This window comes from Candida orthopsilosis (genome assembly GCF_000315875.1).
Source record: "Candida orthopsilosis Co 90-125, chromosome 4 draft sequence".
Classification (NCBI taxonomy): domain Eukaryota; kingdom Fungi; phylum Ascomycota; class Pichiomycetes; order Serinales; family Debaryomycetaceae; genus Lodderomyces; species Lodderomyces orthopsilosis.
This window is the reverse complement of record NC_018297.1, coordinates 230,703-252,910: the sequence shown is the minus strand read 5'-3', so window position 1 is coordinate 252,910 and position 22,208 is coordinate 230,703. Positions and strand designations below refer to the sequence as shown.

Below are 22,208 nucleotides of genomic sequence, written 5' to 3'. Positions count from 1 at the left end.
AGCCAATAGCGGAATCATTACACTTGTTGGTTCTTGGTGTTGTAAGAGTGTGCAATAAAGGTGTTGCCCACACAGTTGTCTGAAAAGTGAATTAAATCTAGGATAACCCAGCATTGCAATGGAATTACTATTACAAATGTGATTGGATGAGGCGTGAAAGGGGGTGTTTGAGAAAGCAAGAGAAAACCCGCCTTTTCTTCCTTCATTTTTATTTCTTTTTAAATTGAGGGGGTAAACATTATATATATATCGCAAAAGAAACCACACACAGAGATACACACAGGATTTCCAACCACTTCCATACACTTTCCGAGTAACAAATATTGAGCTCGTTCAGTAGAGCTTATACCCTTTAATATTCACCTTTCATTGTTTCTGTAAAGGTGGATGCTTATTGATTGATTGAGTGGTTCTTCCTAGTTCTTTTCTAGCCGCTGAAGAACAAAAGACTATACCAGTTAATTCTATTTACATTACGTCAATTTAATCAACACGTCTAGGTCTGGAATATCGTTACCACTGGTTAAGCTTATTATATAACCTATACTTTTGTTGAAACGTGGGACTTGGTCTATTGGGTGGACAAATTAAGGTAATTTTTGAACAATGAGTCTGTCACAAACTTCAAATCAGCGTCCGGTCTCAACTGAAAACCAACTTGATGCGTCAGTTATGGTTGAAAATCAAGAAACCAGCTTTGGTGAATCAATTGCCAGTTTGTTAGAAAATCAAAACCTCTTGGGATTTAATGGCTTTTCTGTCAATGAAGTTTTCAATTGTATTGGTACTGAGGACATACAAAGCCACTTGAGCACTGATCAAGACCCATATTCAAGAATTGAGGCCTTGTATAACCAATTGGCCTACTCCCTTGGACTGCCCGGTATTAGCAAAGACTATGACCATCTACAACGACAATTATCTGTACCTCCACCGCGTTCGACATCCTTAAGCACAGTGGCAACTAGTATTTCGTTGGCTGCCAGTATGATGCCAATTAACTTGCAAGATACGAAAGCAGCTCAAGTTCTCCCGCTGTTGATGAGTGAATGTCAATTTGCTCAATCACCATTGCATCATGAGGAATCATTTCAATTAGTTTCAGAAAAGTCCAGATACTTGAACCCACTTTTGGTCAATAATGGCACACCAGTTGTAAAAAATGCTAGCAGAGCTGCTCCTGATGGTAATTCTACTATTGCTGAGAAGTTTTGCCCCAAATTTTCCTATCCTACAAATTTCGCAACCATTGCAAGCTCGCCTCTTTTTGGGAAAAACTTTGTTTTGAATTCAAACTCGGAAACTTTGTCAGAAAGAAAACAAATTGAACAAAGGGAGACTGATGAAGATAGTACAAATCCACATTTAGGTAGCTGCAATGTGTTTCCTTATTACCTGCAAAGTCATACATCCAAGTTGGATGAATTGAGAGAGTCCTTGAACATGTTGCCTTGTTATGGGTTACCTAGTTCACAGTTTCTTTATGAACAAAGTCGTGATGCTTCGGTGATTTCGAATAGTTCAATCAGCTATGCAGCATTAGCAACAGTACGAAGAAATGGCACTGAAGAAACCCCAACGCCCCTGAGATGCCCTGATCAAATGACCATTCCATCTTCCCCAATAGCAAAAGCTATTCATTCTAAGCAAGTTTCACTGGTGGTACTACATCAAGGAGAAGAGTGTTTGTCTTCTGAAGAATCCGAAGAAACTTCTTTGGCACGCTTTGCTTATGTTCCACTATACAACGTACACAACATGGTATATCCAATAATATTTACATTCATAGAACGTAAACAAGATTTCATCAGCTATGTTGAACAGTTCATAAACGAGAAGACAGAACCGCTCCCATCATCTTCAAGACCCACTCGTTACATAAGAAGACCGGCTAGGTGTCATTCACCTACAAGCTCGGAAATTTACGACATCGGACCTAAAATTCTCCCCATCCCCTTTTCAAAGGACTTTGTGGCTTTGAAAAAGACAAGATTCAAACCATTGTGGGAGTTGAAAACAATGCCCCAATACCAATTACCCAAAAATCAAACATGTAATTATATGATTGATAAAATGAAGAAAAAGCCACATTGTCCTAATCGGCCAGCAAGCGGTGGGCTTGGTGCATTTAGATTACAACCACCGCCATTGAGTTCTTTAGGTGAAGCAAAAAACGATCGGTATTATTCCAGACTCAATATTTATGAGTTGTCGAAGATTTTAGAATTGGATCAGTACGATATAGAAATGACGAAATTTATTGAGGGGGTGATATTGGAAATTTTTGGCAATTATTGTGATTTTAAATTGGGGTTACAAACTTGGATTAGGGATACTGATAAGGAGAAGCGGAAATCTCTAATTCAACAATTGTATTCTTACAGTTCGATTTTCTATCCGGAGCTTGATCAATTTAAATTGGAGGTTATTATTAGACGGGGGAGTTATAGTATGATGCAAACGAGATTGAGAAGAGAACGTCGGTTGCAAAAAGTTAAAAAGTGAGACTTACGTCTCCCTGTGTTTTTTGTTTATTGCTAATGAAGTTATGAGTACATGAGATTATGTTGTATTTTAATGCGTTTGAATTTAACAGTACGAACGAGCGTCAGTGTAGAACCTGCTTCTCTCTTTACATTCTTGTATTTGCTGTATAACACTACATCATAACAATATGTACTAGAAAATGGATACCTAATTCGTAATTCATGCATCAGCTGGTGAATGCATAATCTGGGTAACGAATTTACCCAGATATCTAGTAATACAAGCAACAGTAAGTACCTCATTTTTGATCGATGTTGTCATTAAATGATTCAAAATGACATGATTCGGTATTGATAAGTGATACGCCTCTTTATTAGAAGCATAGTAGGAACTATCAGCTCGACGCAAAGGTGGCCTCTTGTAACTATAACTAGGCGACGAAGATCCCAACCCACCGTGAGCAGGTGGCTGAGTAGATGATGATGAAGGCGATGGGATCAAATTAGATGATGAGTTACCTGAATGTTGTGAAATCTTGTTTAATAAAACATTGTTTAAATGAGGTGGTAATTGAGGTGGCTCAGGTAATTCATAATCTGCCGGCTTCGATTTGAAGTAATCGTAATTGACAAACATTTCAGGGATCTCATTGGAGTATTGTAGCTTTTTGTCTGGTTTGATGAATGAGTTGGATTTGGAAAGTTCATAAGGAATAAATTGTTCTGAATTAGAGTGGTTGCGAGAACTTGGACGTGAATGATGATGTTGTTGTTGTTGTTGTTGTCCAGAATAAGGGTAATTTTCCAGATTTTGTTGTTGCTCTTGTTTGGCTTGCAATTCTGCGTCTCCTTCATCCACCATATTATCATTCACATCTTCAACAAATTCCAAATGTTCAAATTGTGAACTAGATTCTTTAGACATCTTGTGTAATAAATCATTAGCTTTTTCTTGAATCCTTTCAACTTCGTACCTTCCTGCTAATCGAGGTGTAGAGTTCAAAGGCAGATTATGATCTTGTTGTTGCTGCTGCTGGCCCTTATTGCATTGTGCATTAGCATCTTGGTGAGATATAATATTAGCATCATAATCAGTGCTGGCACCAACGTGATTTGCTTGATGCAACGAGTGGTTGAACAAGTGGGTGTCGTCAATAACTTCAAACCAGTTGAAGAATATACCTTCTTGATCAGTGGCTGTGGGTAGTTGATCACTCACCCTATATTCATTATTAATAATGTACAATAGTTTATGTACACCCAAAGGAAGATTAATTGTGGTGACATATTCTCCTGGGTGATTCAACAGTGGGGATAATTTGATTACATCCCTCCAATTGGAAAATGACCCAATAATTGCAATCTTGTTGATCTGCTCCTTATTTGTATTGACCCATTTGATCTCAATTGGAATTAATATATTTTCACGATGATTGTTGCTTTTCGACTGCTTGGTACGACTTTGTTGTTGCAAATATTGATTGTTGTTTATATACAGCTTGTTGTGGTGATGTTGGTTTGTTTGGGTGTTTGTTTGTTGCTCGAGGTTTGGTGATGGCGAATGAGCATTTCTAGCAACAGAAGCTGCCGATAACATTCTAGTTGCTGAAGGTGGAGGGGGTTGTGGAGTGAAGTCGGAATCTCCTTGTATACTCTGTTGCTGCTGCTGTGCATGGTTGGTTATCTTGGTGAAATCCACCTTGGACAAATCTGGGGTTGGTGTTTGGGATAGCTGGTGCTCATACTCTTGAATATCATCCGAATCTTGAGTAAACGGTTCATCCAACTCCATGTTGTCGCTTGACTGTGAGCTTTCGCCTTTGGACCGATTAGTACCAAAGAACTGATTATCAGGCAAGATGTTTCTTGATAAGGACGTCGACTCCTCGACTAACCCATCATTCAACTCATTAAATTCATCCTCAATCAAGTCGTTAGAAAACTGGTTATAATTCTGCAGCAGTTCTGTCGTTGGCACATTCGACAGCAGCCGGGTGGGGGAGATTAGTCCTGATTCTGGTTGCTTAACCACTTGATGCAATATCAAATCACTAAATTCTTCATCAAGTGAGTTATTTTGATTGTTGCTAGCAGATGATTTCCTCACTTGTTCATGATGTGATGCAGTGGATTTTCTAGTAGTTGACCTCGCACGGTTCAAGGAAGGACGATTTCCAAGTTGTCCGTTTGTGGATGCGTTGTTTCCCATAATACCAGTCTGTAAATGTTAGTTGATTACTCGTATGTGGTTGTTCGTAAAGAAAAGAAATTTGGTAACAGCTTAGTATAATTGAATAAGAAGTGTGTGTCGTGGAGATGACTGTTGAGTATAAGTAGATTGAACCTAAGAAGAAGTGAAAAAGGTGTAAGTAGACTGTTGATTCGTATTTGAGATTTTTTGGAAGTGTTGAAAAGAAAAGAAATCCCATCCATTGTTCTCTCTCTTTGTCTCTGTCTCCAACAAAAGAAAATTTAAAAATATATCTACGAAGAGAGTTGTATAGAACAATAGCATTGAAAATATAAGTAGTTTAATTTCTTATGTTGCATGATGTCATTAGCTCGATCTTATGTTGGAACACAATATACACTTATAGTAGAAAGTAGTTTGTTTGTATGTCTATTGTTATGGCGGTATATCTAGTTTGGGTTTACTTAAAGAAACTTTGTCTATTGCAGATATTTCCGACCCAAGCATCAGCAAAACCTCGAAGTCTTTGTACCGAGGAAATGTGGCGTGTGAGCACTAGAACTAAAAGTACACGAAGTTACCCTCGCCTGACCTTGTGTTTTGATGGGAAGTACTGCTTTAGTTGGTACTTTTTGGTGGCAAATTTTGAATCCTCTTTTCAACTACTCCTGGAAGTATCTCATGAGTCTAGATGTATCCTATTTCAACTCCGTTTCTTCTTTTCTATTGTCTTCCCCTCCGTCTCATTGCTTTCTTTTATTGTTTTTGATCGATCTCTCATATTAAATGTATTGAGAACAATGAACGAAATAGCAATATTAACACAAAGTGTATAACATCACACCACAAAAGATTTCATATTACATTACTCATGGCTAATCCTTTTCGTAAAAACTTTGAAATTTTATCATCTAAATCCCTCTATTGTCTCAGATGATACACTACTGAGTAGTCTTTTTGTCTGCGGAGATACCTTCAACTTACCAGAAGCAAGGCTGTTGAATTAGTAAGATTGGGGGGGGGGGAATTTTGCGTTTGATCTCCAAAACTTAAAAAAAGACTGCTTTTGTGATTGTACGCTACCCTCTCTTTCATCGACTTCCCTTTGGAGTTAAAAATGAAACATCTTCTAGATACAAACAATGGAGCAATATCTCTATTTTTTCAATGAATAATGTTTATTTATCGAATTTGCTCTTGGAGGGAGAGACTGTTATAGTATGCAAACATGAAGTCCTATAATGTTTGTGTTTTACATATTTCACCCATCCCCTCTTTCATGGGCTTTTTTAATCTTTCGTAATTTGTTTGGCTGTATTACCATGATTAAGAGCCCAATCTCGTCAAACGTTTGTTTGATCAGAACCACTCATGTGTTTGTGTTGAGACTCTAACAACCCTAGAAAGTAGTATCATAACCATTCACTTTTGTTTGATATTGTGTTACTATTCTGATAGGAGCTATATATAGAACAACTTATGACGCAAGCCAAGCATTTAACATAATACAAAATCAAAAACGAACGAACAGATACGAGAGAAGCAAAGAGAGAGTTTCAACACTCGATGCATTTTTTCCCCAGGAAATTTTCTTTAGCAGATTTACGAAAGCTGTGATTATAAAGTGTTTCAAATAGAGAAGACTTTGTCCTAGCCAAGTCAGATGAAAGACCGGCATTCTGTAGAAGCAGGTGTTGGATCTACTGCTTTAACCACAACATATTGTTTTCGTAGTTAGCTTCTTCTTCATCACACTGTCAAAGCTTATGGCGTCACATGAAAAGAGTTGATGTAACATTTTGTGGGAAAAGAACTGATCAGAGAGGTTTCACTCTTCCGACCTATTCCATACTGTAGCACCCCTGCTTATTCCCAATGCGTATAATGTCGACCAGATGGCTTGCCGAAGTACATCATGTAACGACAGTTCGCTTAAAGTTTTGTATTCTTGTCTCTTGGAGTCTACGCTACCACTCTACTTTATCTCCGAAGTATTTTGGTGGAACAATTCGGAAAAAGAGAAGAAAAAAACGAGACCAGAACTTTTTTTGAAACGGTTATTTTATTCCCGTATGCTATGTGATACATCCTTGATACACAGTTGAAACAGCATAGCACAGCACACTTCAAACAATACAACTTTGAGAATCTGACCAATATTTCAGACCCTCCAACCTGTCACCTCCTTTTCCATTCTTAATTAACTACACCTTCTATTAAATTACCTACTTTTCAGAATGTCGTGGTTGGGTTTAAAAAAAGCCATAAATCGTGCTGGTACACAGGTTATGCTTAAAGCAGGCCAAATTGAACAGACAGTAGATAAAGAGTTTGAATTTGAAGAGAAACGATTTAGGGTTATGGAATCCAATCTGATTGCATTACAAAAAAAACTACGATCATATTTGGAGAGCTTGAAAATGTTGACTAAATCACAACTAAACGTTGCTGAATTGTTGAATTCCTTCTATGGACAAGAATCACAAACACCTCATCAATTTGAAAATCGCATAAATGGAGAAGAAATGGAGTTGTTTGAAAACTTATCGGGTGATTATTTCCACAGTTTGAAACAATTGAACTCCCAAGTGATTAGTGATTTGGAACATCCGTATAATCAAACTGTACTCAACCCAATAGCTCGTTTCAACTCATATTATGTTGAAGTCAATGAAGCTATCAAAAAAAGGCATCGCAAATTACTCGACTATGATGCAATGAGAAACAAATTAAAAAAATTAATGGATACACCTCAGACAGAATACACCAACTATGATGTTAAATTCCGAGAGGCGAGTGATGAATTGGTTGAAACTGAAACCAGATATGTTGAAATCAATCAAAAATTAAAAGATGAGCTACCGAAATTGGTCAACATGAGAATTGCATTTTTTGATCCAAGTTTTGAAAGTTTTGTCAAGATTCAATTGCGGTTTTTTAATGAAAATTATCAACAATTGCATCAATTGCAACTGAGGTTGGACGCAAAGACCAAACAAGATTATGCTGAGGGGAAATTGGATGAAAAGATTGATGATGTTTTGTCAAAGATGAGAGCATTGGATATAACTGGGAAAGATAATCATATAGGTTGATCTTCGGATTTGTTAGTGATATTTTATAGTCTTTGGAACTGCATTTGTAGATATTTTTGCTCTAGGACCAGTGTCAATTGCTCATTCCCCTTCTGCATACTTTCGTCTATCGGCTTAAATCTTTCTGTGAATAAAGGTAAGGACAAGGTACAACAACAAAGCGGAGTAAACTAAATCAAGATTTGCGACAAGTTATACAAAACACTGAACTAGTACAGATGCTTAGAGAGTGTGTGGAAAGGGGCTTTTATACCGTGGCTTCTTTCGGAGAGTGAAGCTCTACTTTAATAAGAAAAAAACCTAGTCGATTTGGTCTGTTATTGTTCTGACATCAACCGACTCATTAGATCTCAGGGACGTGATTGTGATTTTTTGAATTTTGTGACATTTGTTCTCGTTTATTTCGGCCGAGAGAGAACAGTCTGTGGTAGTTTGGACCGAACTAAGACAATTGCCATAAAAACACTTTACAGCAACTTCTCTAAGGGGATACGTGGCGGCTGCAATGTACAATGTATTGGTCATGCATACTTCCTCTTTGATAAAAGCAATTTGAAGAATCTTTATTTGTATCTTCTTATAGCATCTTGGCCGCATAGTCTATCACAAGAGAGTTAGATCTAAGACGCTTTTGAAAAAATTGGGTCGCACACACCACACTAATAACACCACACTAATTTTTCTTTTTTTTACGGTTTGAGATATCAATCTACATTGATATGCAAGATTTGGTCACAACATCATCCATTCTTTTAAAAACCAATTTCGTTCATCCTCAATAATTCGTCTTATCTTTTGCATTCCTTTGCATCAACCATAGCATTTACACACCATAATGTTTAATTTAAAACAGTTCTCGAGGAACTCACATCATAGCCATGATCCAAATTCAATACAACCCATTTTCAAAGAGTCATATTGGCAGTGGTATATAGAGAGCTATCTCAGGAACGATAGGGAAACTACTATAAAACATACACCTTATTTAATAACCAAGTTTAGTGAGAAATCGCCCGAAGTTGTCAAAATACGAAGCTTTTTTGAGCAAATGCAGTTACCAGTACCTTGTGTTTTGGAAGTTATCGCTATACTTAAATCGCCACTAACTGGGGGAGACTTAAACAGGACTTTCTACATACTTCGCATGTTTCAATTAAGTACAGAAGGATGGTTTCTTACCAATTCAAGAATTGATAAGTTGGGCAACAAGTTAACCTATGTTGGTGCAGAAAATTGGGATAACGTGTTGTGCTACATGGATGCGTTATTGTTTGCCATGTTTGCCAATTTGGATAGCTTTGAGCCAATTTTATTCATACCTAATCAGAATGATCCCCTAGTGGCACAGCTTTCAGCCTTGTTGAGGGTTTATGTATCATTACTACGTCTGGGATATCTAATCACAACCGATCTCACTGCGCGTATATGTGAAGGGTTGATGAAGCTAGGGTTTGATGAAGCATTGAGCCACAAACAACAAGATGCAGCTACTTTGTTTGAGTTTCTTACAGAAGTGTTGAATATGCCGTTGTTGACCTTCAAAGTTGATATAAAACATGGCGGTAAATTCAATAAAAAAGATGATCAAAAACTTTCAAAAGAAAGGATATTATTTGTTAGCATACCTGATGAAGACGAAGATGAAAAGAAGGAGTCAGAAGGTTCGCCAGACTCGGACAATCTTACTCAATCCATTTCAAGTTTGAATCTGAGTGGGTCGGAAATGGATGAATCGATATTATTGGAAGAGTGTTTGGAACATTACTTTAATAACTCCATCAGTGTCAAGCGTGAATTGGAAAGGCGTGCTTCTTTGTCTAACGTCCCCACTGGTGCTTCATTCAACGATATACCTGAAAATGCTCCAGTAGAAGTCACGCATCATGATTCAAGCAAGCATTTTGTTGAAGAAGTTGAAAATATTGAGGAAAAGATTAAATTGCGAGATCGGTCGGATAGTAGGAAAAGTGATGGGATTAGAGTCGGCACCAGGACTAGATCCTCCACGTTGTCCATCTGGTCTACAAATGATAATGATCGAAGAGACTCGAAAAAGTCCAATGAGGTTAATCTCCCTGCGTGGATGTTTTTGAGACTATTACCTTTTTACACTGATGATAATATATTGACGGATAATTTTGAAAGCACAGCAAAATCATCAAGAGATTTTGCCAATAGAAGACCAATACTACCCATATGTCTAAAAAGGTACCATATGCATACTGGTGATTCGTCAGGTACGAAATCGCGCAAACGTATAATCATTCCACCTTTTATTGATCTTCCTGATTTTGTTGCTGATGATATTGATGGGCCAGTTTCGTCATTCAGGTTGATACTTGAAAGTGCCATATGCCATCGAGGAAAAGCAATTGAGCTGGGTCATTTCGTTGCTGTAGTGAGAAAAAACATTGAAGATATTAACCAAACTGAAGATGAAGCTTATGAGTCAAAGTGGTTTCTATATGATGACATGAAAAAAAGTCTGAGGATTGTGGAAAACACATTTAAGGAGATTTTTGCAACTGAGTGGCCATATATGTTATTTTACAGGTTAGTTTCCACGAATGAGCCTAGCACTGTTTCATCGATCAAAAGTGAAGTGGTACCTCAAAGTGGATGTAAGCCGAAATACTGGGATGAGGCAATGAAGCCAGTGAATCAAGGAACAGTTATATCGCCTATTTTATCGACAAATGGCAGCGAAGTGAGTGATCCGCCTGAGAAACAACCTTTGAAGGTTCCCAAAGTTCGGGCACCCGCTACTGTTGTTTCCCCAATTTCACCTGCTGACCCCGATTACATCGATATTCGCAATCGATATTTTTGGTTTATCCCTGATGAAAATAAAAATTACTATAAAGAAGAAGTCATGGTTCTAGATGGAACTTCATCGGTTAATTTCAGTCCTCAATTTAGACGCAATAGTCAATGGAGCTTGACGTCGAACATTAGCAACATACATTTAGCTAAATCCTCTCTGGGTCATTTACCAGAAAAGAATGATCCTTTATCAGCCACCACTTCGGAAAAGCAAAACTCATTGGATATCCCCAATGATGATAAGCAAGTGCCAAAATTGGAGAAAAGTAGTACCGGATCCATATGGAGGAGAAGAAAGAGTCCTAGAGTTAAGGCAGAGTCGGTTGAGCCGGTTGAAGAGGAACAAATTTCAAAATTGGATGAACCTAAACAGACATTTCCTCAAACGTTGCGCAATAAAGAGAACAACACAAACGTAACCTCTCATGATCATAGTCATGGGTTACTACATAGATCTAGGCATCGAAGAGATGCATACAAGAAGGAAAAGTGTATAATTACATAGATTTTGATAGAATTGTATTTCTTTAATCACAGTAGTATATATCACCACTAGTTCCAGCTATGGCTACTTTACTTGTCTCTAATGGGTGGAAAGTGATACATTTGATCGGCAATGTGCTCAATTTTAACTTGTTTACGATTTTCTTGCTTTGCCAATCCCAAAATACTGCATACCCTCGCGAATCACCACTCATTAGGATCTTACCATCAGGAGAGAACTCGATTTCAATACCGTATCCTGCACTTTGGTGCCCCTTGAAAAGCTTATTTTTGTTCCATTTGTATTTCCCTGTTGAGTGGATCACTTTGACGCTATTATCCATACTTTGTAAAGCAATGTAGTTTGCTTTTGGATGCTTCTTTGCTGATGGAGTTGAAAATTGCGAAGGATCGGAAATGACCTTTATTGGAATGTTGATTTGCCATTTCCATACCCGAACTGATTTGTCATCGGAAGTGGAGATGAATGTTTCTGAATCCACAAGTAGATCATTTATGGCACCAATATGATGATCGTATACTTGTATTGGATTATGAATAGCTACTAGATCGTAGTGTTCTATTTTATGATTCAGTAAGCCAACAATAAACTCAGACTCGTTGCTTGGATTGAATCTGACTACATTTGGTGTTGAGGTGGTTTCAATTGTTTTTATAACTTCGCCAGTTTCGGTATTCCATAAACGGACAACTTTATCAAACCCACAACTGAGAAACTTGTCACCGGTGGAGTTAAATGATATATCCTTGACTGCCAAATTATGGCCCTTGTAAATACGCAATAGTTCAAATGCATCATACACGGACCATAGCTTTATCGATCCGTCGTTCCCACAAGATAGCATAAGGTGCCCAGATTGTGGGAAGAATTGTAATTTATTGACACCTTTTGGATGCGCCCTGGGGAATGTGTGAATCACCAGTTTGGGAACAAAGCATTCTTGATCGCCAGGTGCTTGCTTTGTGAGCTCATTCGGTATATGCATGAATGTCCTACCTTGGTAATCAAGCTCATTTGATCCAACAAATTGGGAAGTTGGTTTGAATTTATCAAGCTCTTCATCATCTTCCTCTTGTAATTGCACTGGCTCACCTGGTTGAAACACTTGTACCTCTTCTGAACGGATTGATGACCAGGGATCACCTCCATTCATTTTGCGTCGTAGTTTCAATTCTTTTGCTTTGGCTTTGGCTTTGGCTTCTTTGAGCTTTGATTGTTGAAAGCTCTCATCAGAAGTTGTTGGGCAAGCAATCTCTTGAAATATAGACGTCAGAGTTTTCTGTCTTTTGTGATTTACCCCATCCGTCTTCTCTTCTATCTCCTCTTCCGAGCTTGAGTATCCTTGCACTAGCGACATCTCTTAATGATCATCGCAAAATTTCGAAAAAAAAAAACATCAACTCTACTCTTCATTCAACTAAGTACCCATGAGCAAGAGACAAATAGAGTCAGATTCTGATATAGATGTCAGTTCTACTGACGAATCAGATAATGAATTAGACCAACAACAAAATGACGGTGATGTCGACATGCAAGAAACCGTCAATGTCGACTTTGATTTTTTTGATTTAAATCCTGATGTTGATTTCCATGCGATAAAGAACTTTTTGCGTCAGTTGTTTGGGGATGATCATGGTGAATTTGATACTAGTGGGATCTCCAATTTGATATTGACAAAGAACTCAGTAGGTACTACGATTAAAACTGAAGGCCAAGAAAGTGATCCCTATGCACTTTTGAGTGTTTTCAGTATATCGAATAACTTGACCCTGCCAAGTGTAAAGCAGTTGATTGAATATGTATTGAGTCAAACAAAGAACATACTAGAGTTTAATATCACATTGAAAAAGTTATTGCAACCAAGCACAGCCGGGAGGTCTCCAAAAGTTGGTCTAATTGTAAGTGAAAGATTGATAAATATGCCAATTGAAGTAGTACCTCCAATGTACAAAATGTTACAGGAAGAAATGCAAAAAGCGGAGAATGCAAATGAAAAATTCAATTTCGATTACTATTTGATAATATCTAAAGTGTATCAATTAGTTGATGCTGTAGAAAAAGATGATGACGAAGAGAAAGGTAAAAAGAGGAAAACCAGTGAACAAAAACCAGTTGAGTTTGATTATTTCCATTTAGAGGATCAAATTTTGGAGTCAAATGCAACTTACAAAGGGATATTTGATTATAAGAACAAGAGTCAGCAGGAAACGGATTCAAGGAGAGTGTTTACTGATTACGGAATTGATCCTAAATTGAGTATCATATTAATAGATAAGGATAACTTGGCCAAATCAGTGAAAGAAATGGAACATCAATTTCCAGCCCCATAGAGACGAGCTAGTCCGTGATTGAATCTTCTGTATAGCATGTAACATCATTCTTTCAGTTGCATACAATATAACACCTATAGATCTAAACTGCTCCTACACCCCATCATCTGGACGTTGTTGTTCACGTTCAACATTGCTACCTTTGTGTTGCAAACTTTCGTATCCTTTGGTTTTTTCTTTAACCTCTTGCTTAGCTTGATGCAGTTTGGCGTCTTCGGCCACATTATCAACAGTTTCCTTAGTCTTGTTGGCCAACTCTTCCCCCTTTTCCACGCCATCAGCAAGCACATTTCCAGTCTTCTTATTGGCTGTTTCGGCAGCTTCCTTGGTGGTACCTACAATTTTTTCACCAGCTTCCACTCCGTCGGCCAAAACTTCACCTGTTTTCTTGTTTATTTTATCAGCTGCAGATTTTGCCTTGTCCGCGATGTCATTCGGATTAACTGTTTTTTGAGCAGTATCAATACCATCAGCAAGAACTTGACCGGTCTTTTTGTTGATGGTATCAGCTGCTGATTTCGCCTTATCAGCGAGATCGGAAGGATTGACATTTTTTTGAGCGGCATCAATGCTATCAGCTAAGACTTTTCCGGTCTTTTTGTTGACAGTATCAGCGGCAGACTTGACAGTTTCAGCAGCAGTTTGAAAAGTAGACTGGGCACCGTCTTTAGCATCTTCAAGGTTTGATTTTGCAGTTTCTTTGGCATCCTGGGCAGCATCCTGTGCGTCATCTAATTTGCTGGCAGCCTTTCTACCACCATCCAAGTTCACTTTTTGAGCTTTGTTTTCTAACTCCCCTTCCTTGCGCTTCTTTTCCTCTAAACCCTTTTTGCCAAACACAGCTTGGGTAGCGGCATCAACGATACCATAATTTCTCGAAATGACAACTGGTCTGTACACAATTGGTCTGATTGATCTAATAGCTGATTTACGGAACATTTCTAAGTGGTTTGGTTTTGAAGAGAATTGAAGAGAAATAGAGAAAGTGTTGGGGTTGTTCCTCTTTATATATACTGGGTCGTGACACAAAGTTGGGTTGCTGTTCACGCGAATAGCAATGCAACACTTTTGTGGCGCATGAAACGTCAGATCCACAACGTATGTAGGTGAAGAACCAGTCCCGCAATGATCATCTATTGCAGTTTCAGAATGGTGTTGTACGAGTGTGGATATCAAAAGAGGCAAACGCATCAACAATGGAGCAAATACCTCGACAATTGCGGTAAATCATACAGTTCTAATATTCTAATGGGTCCTGCAAAAGTGTTTCCGAGGAGCAAAGCTGATCTGAGTTTTGGACGAAGCTGTAACCTCAAATAAATCCATCTTGGGGAGTTGTAGGGTGATCTCGAAGACTTTTTGGTGTACGCTTTGAATCAATCTCGAAGGAACCCCAAAAGGTTTTCCAGATAAAGATCACACCAGTCGTCTTTACCGCTTCTGAAGCTGAATAATATGTAAAGACATAACCTTTTAATCCTACTTCCATCACCAACATTTCGTTGGTATTCACGTCACCTCTACATCTCCATGAGATGTTTTGGTAAACCCACACGACTTTTTTGATTTACTTTTTATTTTTCCAATCTTTGAAAATTTTTCAAGGAACTACCCATCATACAACAACGACTTTACCATGCCACCAGCTCACAAGAGTCACAATTTCCGTCCGGAAAATGTTTTGAAGCGTGCAGAAGATTTGATCGCCGTTGGGCAAAAGGAAGCCGCTTTGGATACCTTGTATGAGCTCATCACTTCAAGAAGAATTCGTTACTTGCAAGTGGAAGATTTAGAGCCTATAGCTAATTTGCTCATTGAATTGGCTGTTGAATTAAGGAAAGGTAAATTGGCCAAAGATGCTTTGCACCAGTATAAGAAAAACATTCAAATGTCTGAACATGGATTGGAATCAGTTCAAACTATTGTTCGTAAATTTATTTCTTTAGCTGAAGCCAAGTTGGATGAAGCACAAGCCAAGGCCGATGTTAAAATTGATCAAGAGGAAACTGCTGAGGATGACTTGGAAACAGCTCAGACTCCAGAATCTATTTTGTTGAGCGCCGTTTCAAATACTGACACTGCTGACCGTACTGAAAGAGAATTGGTTACTCCATGGTTGAGGTTCTTGTGGGAAGCTTTCAGAGCCTGTTTGGATATCTTAAGAAACAATTCAAAATTGGAAGTTACTTATTCTGCTATTGTTAACCAGGCATTTAAGTTTTGCTTAAACTTTAAGAGGAAGGCAGAATTTAGAAGATTGTGTGAATTGTTGAGGGTTCATATGCAAACAGTCACCACCCAGGTTAAAACTTCATCTAACAATGCTATTGACTTGTCTGACTCTGACACTGTTCAACGTTATTTAGAGCAAAGATTTTCTCAGTTGAATATCGCTGTCAAGTTGGAATTATGGCAAGAGTCCTTTAGATCAGTTGATGATGTGCATAGTTTAATTACTGCTTCCAAAAAGGCACCAAAGCCAACTATGATGACCAATTATTATGAAAACCTTGCTAGAATTTTTGCTGTTTCAGATAACACATTGTTTCACGCTGCTGCTTGGAACAAGTTTTTCAACTTGTATTCACAATCACCGAAAGCTACCGATGAGGAATTGAAGAGATATGCTTCGATTTTGGTGTTGTCTACATTGGCCATTTCTCAAAATGCCATTCAAGATGCCGACGATCATAAAGCAAAGAATTCAAAATTGTCTTCATTGTTGAATTTAACTCAAGTGCCTACAAGAGATGGCTTGATTAAATCTATTGTTCAAAGAGGGATTATTAAATATGTTGATGGACCAGTTAAGCAATTGTTTGACTTGTTGGAAGAGGACGATTTTCAACCATTGTCGGTGAAGAAGGAAGTCGTAGAAATATTTAAGGCTATCGAATCTGACGATGAGTTTAAGAAATACATCCCAACCTTGACTGAGGTTATCTTAATCAAAATCTTTCAACAGGTTTCACAGGTTTATGACACTGTCAAATTGGAGTTTTTGGTATCATTGGGTGTATTCAAAGGATTGCAATACTCTTTATCCGAATTGGAGGTTGAGGAGTTAATTGTCAATGCCGTTAAGGATGATTTGCTTACCTTAATTATTGATGATGAAGCTGGAGTTGTTTCCTTCAGATCTAGTCCATTTGAAGACGTTACCAATGCATCTACTCGCAAGTTGCAAATCTCGCCAGCTGAAATCGTTCGTACTCAAATTAGCAAGTTGGCAGCCACTGTTGCTGAATCAGTTCAAATTATTGATCCAGAATTTGAAATTCGTCGTAAGCAAGCGCAAGAAGTGGCATTGCATCGTGCTATGGCTGATTTGGTCCGCGAACAGCAAGCTCTCGCTGATAGATCCAAGATTATTGAGGAACGCAAGATTGTGGCCGAGAAGCGTAGACGTGAGGAGGAGGAATTACAAGCTAGATTGAAGCAGGAGAGAATTGCTGCTGAACAAAAGGCAGAACAGGAAAGACTAGTCCAAGAGCAAGAGCGTAAGAAATTGGAGAAATTACAAAAAGAACGTGAATTGATTCAAGAGAATGAAAAGAGAAAACTTGCTGAGGAGATTAATGCCAAGGGTATCATCAAGGTTGATTTGAACAACTTGAAAGATTTGGACGCTGGTAAGTTGAAGATGATGCAAGTTGAACAATTGAATAAAGATAGAAAGGAGTTAGAAGAGAAGTTGAAGGTTACCTTTAAAAAGGCAGACTACTTGGAGAGAGCATATAGACAACATGAATTGAAATTATTGGATTCTGAAGCGGAAAAGCAAAGATCATTGGAGATTGAGAACTATGAAGCTGCCAAGAATGCCAAGATTGCCAAAGCAAAGAAAGACTTTGATAATGCTATCGCTTTGAAGGAACGTTTTGAACGTATGTTGCCTGACTACACTGCCTTCAAAGCTGAACTTGACGCCAAGAATGCTGCAAAATTAGAAAGATTGAAGCAAGAAGCTCATGAAAAGTTCGAAAAGGCTAAGCAAGAGAGAATTGAAAAGGTCAAGAGGCAACGTATTGAAGAATTAAAGGTTAGAAAGGAGAGGGAGCGTAAAGCACAAGCAGAGGAAGCAGCAAGAAAGGCTCAAGCTGCTGAACATGCCAAGTTAAAGGAAGAATTGAGAAAGCAAAGAGAAAAGGATGAAGAGTTGCAAAGAAAGAGGGATGAAATGGCAGCACAAGCCGCCGCTCAAGAAGCAAAACCAGCTGGACCATTGACATTCGCTCAAAGAATGAAGTTGAAGAGGGAAGGAAAATTAGCGTAAATAGGTAGATGCATAGAATTTGATGCGAATGCGAAAAATTTGAATTTAGTTTATTTACTGGAACTCCTCTACAATGACACCGACAATTACAGTTATAGGGTCCCTCAATTACGACTTGGTTACGTTCACCAACAAGGTGCCAGAAGGTGGCGAGACCTACCAGGCCAATTCATTTGAAATGCATATGGGTGGCAAAGGTTTGAACGAAGCAATTGCTGTGGCAAGATTATCACCAGACGGTAAGGTTAACACAAGAATGGTTGGCAAGGTGGGAACAGACCAATTTGGAGCGAGCTTGAAGCAGTGTCTTGTTGATTCCGGAGTTGATGTGTCAAACGTGAAAACAGTTGATGGGTCTTCGGGAGTGGCTGTCATTATTGTCGAGGAGAGTGGTGAAAATCGAATTTTAATCACACTGGGGGCAAATGGGGAATTGAAGTTGTCTGATGAGGAATATGCATCCATCTTCAAAGATGACTCGTTTGTTGTGTTGCAGAATGAGTATCCCGATACTGCCAAGAGCATCACTTGGCTAAAGAAAAACAGGCCAGATATTAATATTGCATACAATCCTTCCCCATACAAGCCAGAGTTGATTACGAATGAAATATTATCCAAGATAGACCTTTTGATTGTCAATGAGGGAGAGGCGCAAGACGTCGCAAGGCATCTCTTGGGAGGCACTGTGACGCTGTTTGACATGTTGGCAGTGGAAATTCAAAAGCTTCTTCATCAAGGGAATGTCAAAACGGTTGTTATCACCATGGGCAGCGAGGGAAGTATCTTTTACAACGGGGAAAGCGAACCTACATTTATCCCCGCCAAAAAGGTTGATTCCGTTGTTGACACAACTGGCGCAGGTGATACATTTTTTGGTGCGCTTGTTTCTAATTTAGCATTAGGGCAGAATCTTGAAGAGGCTGTTAATTTCGCTACTAAAGCTAGCAGCTTGGCAATTCAAAAGACAGGAGCTGCAGAGAGTATACCATTTTATAAAGATGTCTAATATTATCTATTTTCTAGAACGCACTTTCTCTTCTGGAACTGGAGTGGCTTCTCTACCAGTGACGTAAACATATTCATTCACTTGAGCAGCAACACCCCCGTGAACAGCTTTAACAATTTTACTCTTTTTTGATGACTTTCTTCTGTAAACGTCAATATAGAACGCAATAAATAACACCAAGTAGGAGGATAAAATAGCACAACCGGAATAAGCAGAGTATAAGTTACCTGCACAATCGCCACAAACTGGGAGAATATCAGTATAGTTTGGCAAGAAGTGGAGCACAAGCTTTTGATAAGTGGCGAAGTAAACAAATCCTAAATCCAAGACAAATTGAATAATTTGGAAACGAGTCACCCATTCCTTCCACCAAACTCTGATTCCTCTAGCAGCAAGGAAATAGTACCAGTACATAACAACATGCACACCCAAATTTAATGAAATTGGAACCCATGAGATGGAAGTGTCACCAATCAATTGGGTGTAGCAAAGTAAAGCAGTGGCACCATGATGATAGGTGTGCAAAAATGTCAATTTCTTTTGCTTCACCACCAAGAAGACAGTGTCAATAAACTCAACAAACTTGGTCAAGTAGTTTAAATAGTATAAGCAGACGAGCTCCTGGGTCCATGCTTTTGGTGAGCAAATGGCATAAAACAATCCATGATGGTAAATTATGGGCACTAATTGCTCAACCATTAATGTCAACAAAGTCAATGATAAACTAGTCAAGAACAAGTTGTGAATTTGGAATAACCCATTTAGCACAAATGGTTTGATTTGGAGTTTCTTGAATAAATAATTACCGCCAAAAATGGCAATGTAGTAACTAGCGATGGACAACAACACTGGGTGCAAAGTTGAAAGCGGCAACTCCCCTTGCACAAAGCGAAACTCGGCAGGGATAAATTTGCCCCCAGTTGCAGTAGATACTAACTCATTAAAGATGGGCCATAATTTGACGCCAAATGGTGTATCCCAAGTAAAAGCCATGGTCTAAAGTGTAAACAGAAGAAGATAAATAAATTGGAAAACTTTTTTTTTGGATGAATTAAGGAATTTATACGCGTTTGGGAACAATAAGGATGAACAATAAGGTGGGGAGGGGCGACTAGGAGAGTCTACGGTAGAGGAGCATGTATCAATCTATCAACAAGTTACTACTCGAAGCCAACTTGTTTTAGGATGTAAGTATATACATTGAAATAGGTGCATAATTGTAGTATTCTATCAGTGTCAACCGGAACCATTGAAGCTAAACCCATGTTAGGATGTAAGTACTGTCTGGAGGCCACAAGGTCTTTTGTTTCTGGAACAGAAAACTAAATGACTAGTTCTTTACTTGAATAGCATCGTCGAATCATATCAAGATTAGTAGAGATAACAAGAATATCTTTCAATTTTGTAAGCAGTCAGCATAACCAGCTGTGTTATATTGACGCGCAAATTTTTGCATGTGAAAAATCTTCTGCTTCCACATCTTTTCCTCATGTCAGAATCCTCATCTGAATCGTCCTCTGAGGATGAGATTGCTAAGCCAGTATATGTTCTGAAAAAGCAACAGGGTGAGAGTACTAATGCATCCCGTAAGGTCTTGCTTTCCCAATTGGAACTGAAGGGTACAAAAGAGGACACTGAAGACAGATATGACGTTGATGATACGGATGACTTGGATCCTCAATTGGAGTATGAAAACTGGAAGCAACGAGAGAAGCTACGCTTCCTACGTGATCAACAACTTATAAGAGACGCCGAAATGGAAAAGGAGAGAAAGAAAAAAGATACAAACAACAATGTCGTTGATTCCACTTCCTGAGTCACTTGTGCCATTTTTGGAGCCATACCTCCCCAAGCCCATCAATAGAAGACCATTTATCACCTTGACATATGCACAATCGATTGATTCGAGAATTGCCGCTGAGCCTGGCGTACAGACTAAATTATCCCATTTGGAAACAAAAACAATGACGCATTACCTTCGGTCAAAACATGATGCGATACTTGTTGGTGTGGGTACAGTTTTAGCAGATGATCCGAAATTGAATTGTCGCTATGGGGGTGGTAAAATCAGACCAATTGTGGTGGATCCATCAGGCAGGTGGGATTACAATACATCGACTTTAAAAAAAATTTGTGACGCTGGTGAAGGATTACCACCGTATATTCTTGTTGATGAGCTGGTGGAGAAAGAGGGTGTCGTTAAATTGCCATTACTAGGTGGAGACAATTGGGAAATCATTTTTGACAAATTGTATGAATTGGGTATCAAGTCGGTCATGGTTGAAGGCGGAGCTCGTGTGATTAATTCTTTACTCGGAAAGACTGTTGACAGTATTATTATCACTGTAGCTCCTGTATTCCTCGGAGAACAAGGTGTCCAAGTGTCTCCATCTACTAGTGTCTGTCTTACAGATGCGTCCTGGTGGACAGGTGTTCAAGATAGCGTACTTTGCGCAAGATTACAAACAGATTCTATATGATGCATAACGTCCAGAAGTTTCCGATCTTCGAATAATTTTCACCACTTCACCTCTTTTCAACCCAAGGTATCTAGCAACTGGGTCTTCTCTTTGAATTCGCGGCAACTGTGACTCCTTTAATCTATATCTCTCCAACAACTCCTTTTTTTCGTCCCTACTCAACTTGATATGTTTTGGTACCAATTCATGATGAGTTATATTTACAATCAAATCATTCTCTTGGAAAGTTTCAATTGTTGCTGGCTGCACAGTCGGGATCAATTTGTTTGCACTTGGAGTTATACCATTTTGATAGATGAATATACCGACACTAAAGTTTTTCTCACTTATATGTATACAGAAATTCCTCATCGTTTTGATACCAACACTAGCCTCGTCACAAAATTCAACCCAAAGGGATCCCATATCAGGGAATTTCTCCAACTGTTCAGCATTAGGCGTGGCTTGGAAGCACATGAGTTTACGTTGTGGCTCTCCCATGGAGTTACATACCTTGGACCTAAACTGCTCCAAAGTCATTTCGAGTTCTTCTTGGGATATGTAATAGCCCTGAGAGGAGTTAGTAATAGAGCTCATAAAATAGTATCTTTGGTACATACTCTATCCTTGACCATTTCTTTTACCGTCTTGTACGTCCTAAACAAACGGGAGATGGCTCTGTCATTGTCGTCCATGGCGGGGAGTTAATGGTGGGGGAGTTGGTAGTGGTAATGTTGGTGATGTTGGTGATGTTGGTGATGTGATGAGAGTTGAAAAAAAAATTATTTTGTACAGTTTGAGCTACGCACGACTAGAAGAGGATCTACGGGAAATGGAAGTGGCACTATCTAGGTGTTCAAATGGACAGTGACCATGGTGCTCACTTTATGCCTAAAAGTGGCCCCTGTTTGTACAGATGTGAGAATTTTATGTGTAGCGATAGAAAGGGTTTATCAATAAGGAGTTTTTATCGTGAGTGTTGTGAACGTCCTCAATTTGCATCATCTTACTCTAGATAAGCTCTGTTTCGCTTTCTA

The 22,208-nt window shown here is 38.7% G+C and overlaps 13 protein-coding genes across 13 annotated transcripts; 8 read left to right on the top strand and 5 right to left on the bottom strand. All coding sequences in view use genetic code 12, as the record gives it.

Moving 5' to 3' along the window:
- Nucleotides 1-606: 606 nt before the first annotated feature.
- On the top strand, nt 607-2,505 carry CORT_0D01480 (hypothetical protein; the record flags this gene model as incomplete). The annotated part of the gene is made up of 1 exon (XM_003869084.1): nt 607-2,505. One exon carries the CDS (start codon nt 607-609, stop codon nt 2,503-2,505), a length of 1,899 nt encoding a protein of 632 aa, XP_003869133.1.
- Nucleotides 2,506-2,706: 201 nt separating this feature from the next.
- CORT_0D01470 (Kis2 scaffold protein of Snf1p complex) lies at nt 2,707-4,695 on the bottom strand (the record flags this gene model as incomplete). The annotated part of the gene is made up of 1 exon (XM_003869083.1): nt 2,707-4,695. One exon carries the CDS (start codon nt 4,693-4,695, stop codon nt 2,707-2,709), a length of 1,989 nt encoding a protein of 662 aa, XP_003869132.1.
- Nucleotides 4,696-6,914: 2,219 nt separating this feature from the next.
- CORT_0D01450 (Rvs162 protein) lies at nt 6,915-7,772 on the top strand (the record flags this gene model as incomplete). Its single annotated transcript, XM_003869082.1, has 1 exon — nt 6,915-7,772. One exon carries the CDS (start codon nt 6,915-6,917, stop codon nt 7,770-7,772), a length of 858 nt encoding a protein of 285 aa, XP_003869131.1.
- An 835-nt stretch (nt 7,773-8,607) lies between these two features.
- On the top strand, nt 8,608-11,100 carry CORT_0D01440 (hypothetical protein; the record flags this gene model as incomplete). The annotated part of the gene is made up of 1 exon (XM_003869081.1): nt 8,608-11,100. The coding sequence occupies one exon, from the start codon at nt 8,608-8,610 to the stop codon at nt 11,098-11,100; it is 2,493 nt and encodes an 830-aa protein (XP_003869130.1).
- Nucleotides 11,101-11,122: 22 nt separating this feature from the next.
- Nucleotides 11,123-12,457, bottom strand: CORT_0D01430 (Cdc40 protein; the record flags this gene model as incomplete). Its single annotated transcript, XM_003869080.1, has 1 exon — nt 11,123-12,457. The coding sequence occupies one exon, from the start codon at nt 12,455-12,457 to the stop codon at nt 11,123-11,125; it is 1,335 nt and encodes a 444-aa protein (XP_003869129.1).
- Nucleotides 12,458-12,527: 70 nt separating this feature from the next.
- On the top strand, nt 12,528-13,430 carry CORT_0D01420 (nuclear export protein; the record flags this gene model as incomplete). The annotated part of the gene is made up of 1 exon (XM_003869079.1): nt 12,528-13,430. The coding sequence occupies one exon, from the start codon at nt 12,528-12,530 to the stop codon at nt 13,428-13,430; it is 903 nt and encodes a 300-aa protein (XP_003869128.1).
- A 93-nt stretch (nt 13,431-13,523) lies between these two features.
- CORT_0D01410 (Asr2 protein) lies at nt 13,524-14,621 on the bottom strand (the record flags this gene model as incomplete). The annotated part of the gene is made up of 1 exon (XM_003869078.1): nt 13,524-14,621. The coding sequence occupies one exon, from the start codon at nt 14,619-14,621 to the stop codon at nt 13,524-13,526; it is 1,098 nt and encodes a 365-aa protein (XP_003869127.1).
- Nucleotides 14,622-15,066: 445 nt separating this feature from the next.
- On the top strand, nt 15,067-17,706 carry CORT_0D01400 (Rpg1a translation initiation factor; the record flags this gene model as incomplete). Its single annotated transcript, XM_003869077.1, has 1 exon — nt 15,067-17,706. One exon carries the CDS (start codon nt 15,067-15,069, stop codon nt 17,704-17,706), a length of 2,640 nt encoding a protein of 879 aa, XP_003869126.1.
- A 73-nt stretch (nt 17,707-17,779) lies between these two features.
- CORT_0D01390 (Rbk1 protein) lies at nt 17,780-18,712 on the top strand (the record flags this gene model as incomplete). The annotated part of the gene is made up of 1 exon (XM_003869076.1): nt 17,780-18,712. One exon carries the CDS (start codon nt 17,780-17,782, stop codon nt 18,710-18,712), a length of 933 nt encoding a protein of 310 aa, XP_003869125.1.
- Nucleotides 18,713-18,718: 6 nt separating this feature from the next.
- CORT_0D01380 (fatty acid elongase) lies at nt 18,719-19,705 on the bottom strand (the record flags this gene model as incomplete). Its single annotated transcript, XM_003869075.1, has 1 exon — nt 18,719-19,705. The coding sequence occupies one exon, from the start codon at nt 19,703-19,705 to the stop codon at nt 18,719-18,721; it is 987 nt and encodes a 328-aa protein (XP_003869124.1).
- Nucleotides 19,706-20,201: 496 nt separating this feature from the next.
- On the top strand, nt 20,202-20,528 carry CORT_0D01375 (hypothetical protein; the record flags this gene model as incomplete). The annotated part of the gene is made up of 1 exon (XM_003869074.1): nt 20,202-20,528. One exon carries the CDS (start codon nt 20,202-20,204, stop codon nt 20,526-20,528), a length of 327 nt encoding a protein of 108 aa, XP_003869123.1.
- On the top strand, nt 20,506-21,192 carry CORT_0D01370 (Rib7 protein; the record flags this gene model as incomplete). The annotated part of the gene is made up of 1 exon (XM_003869073.1): nt 20,506-21,192. The coding sequence occupies one exon, from the start codon at nt 20,506-20,508 to the stop codon at nt 21,190-21,192; it is 687 nt and encodes a 228-aa protein (XP_003869122.1).
- On the bottom strand, nt 21,172-21,866 carry CORT_0D01360 (Rpb5 protein; the record flags this gene model as incomplete). The annotated part of the gene is made up of 2 exons (XM_003869072.1): nt 21,172-21,741; nt 21,792-21,866. 2 exons carry the CDS (start codon nt 21,864-21,866, stop codon nt 21,172-21,174), a joined length of 645 nt encoding a protein of 214 aa, XP_003869121.1.
- Nucleotides 21,867-22,208: the final 342 nt, after the last annotated feature.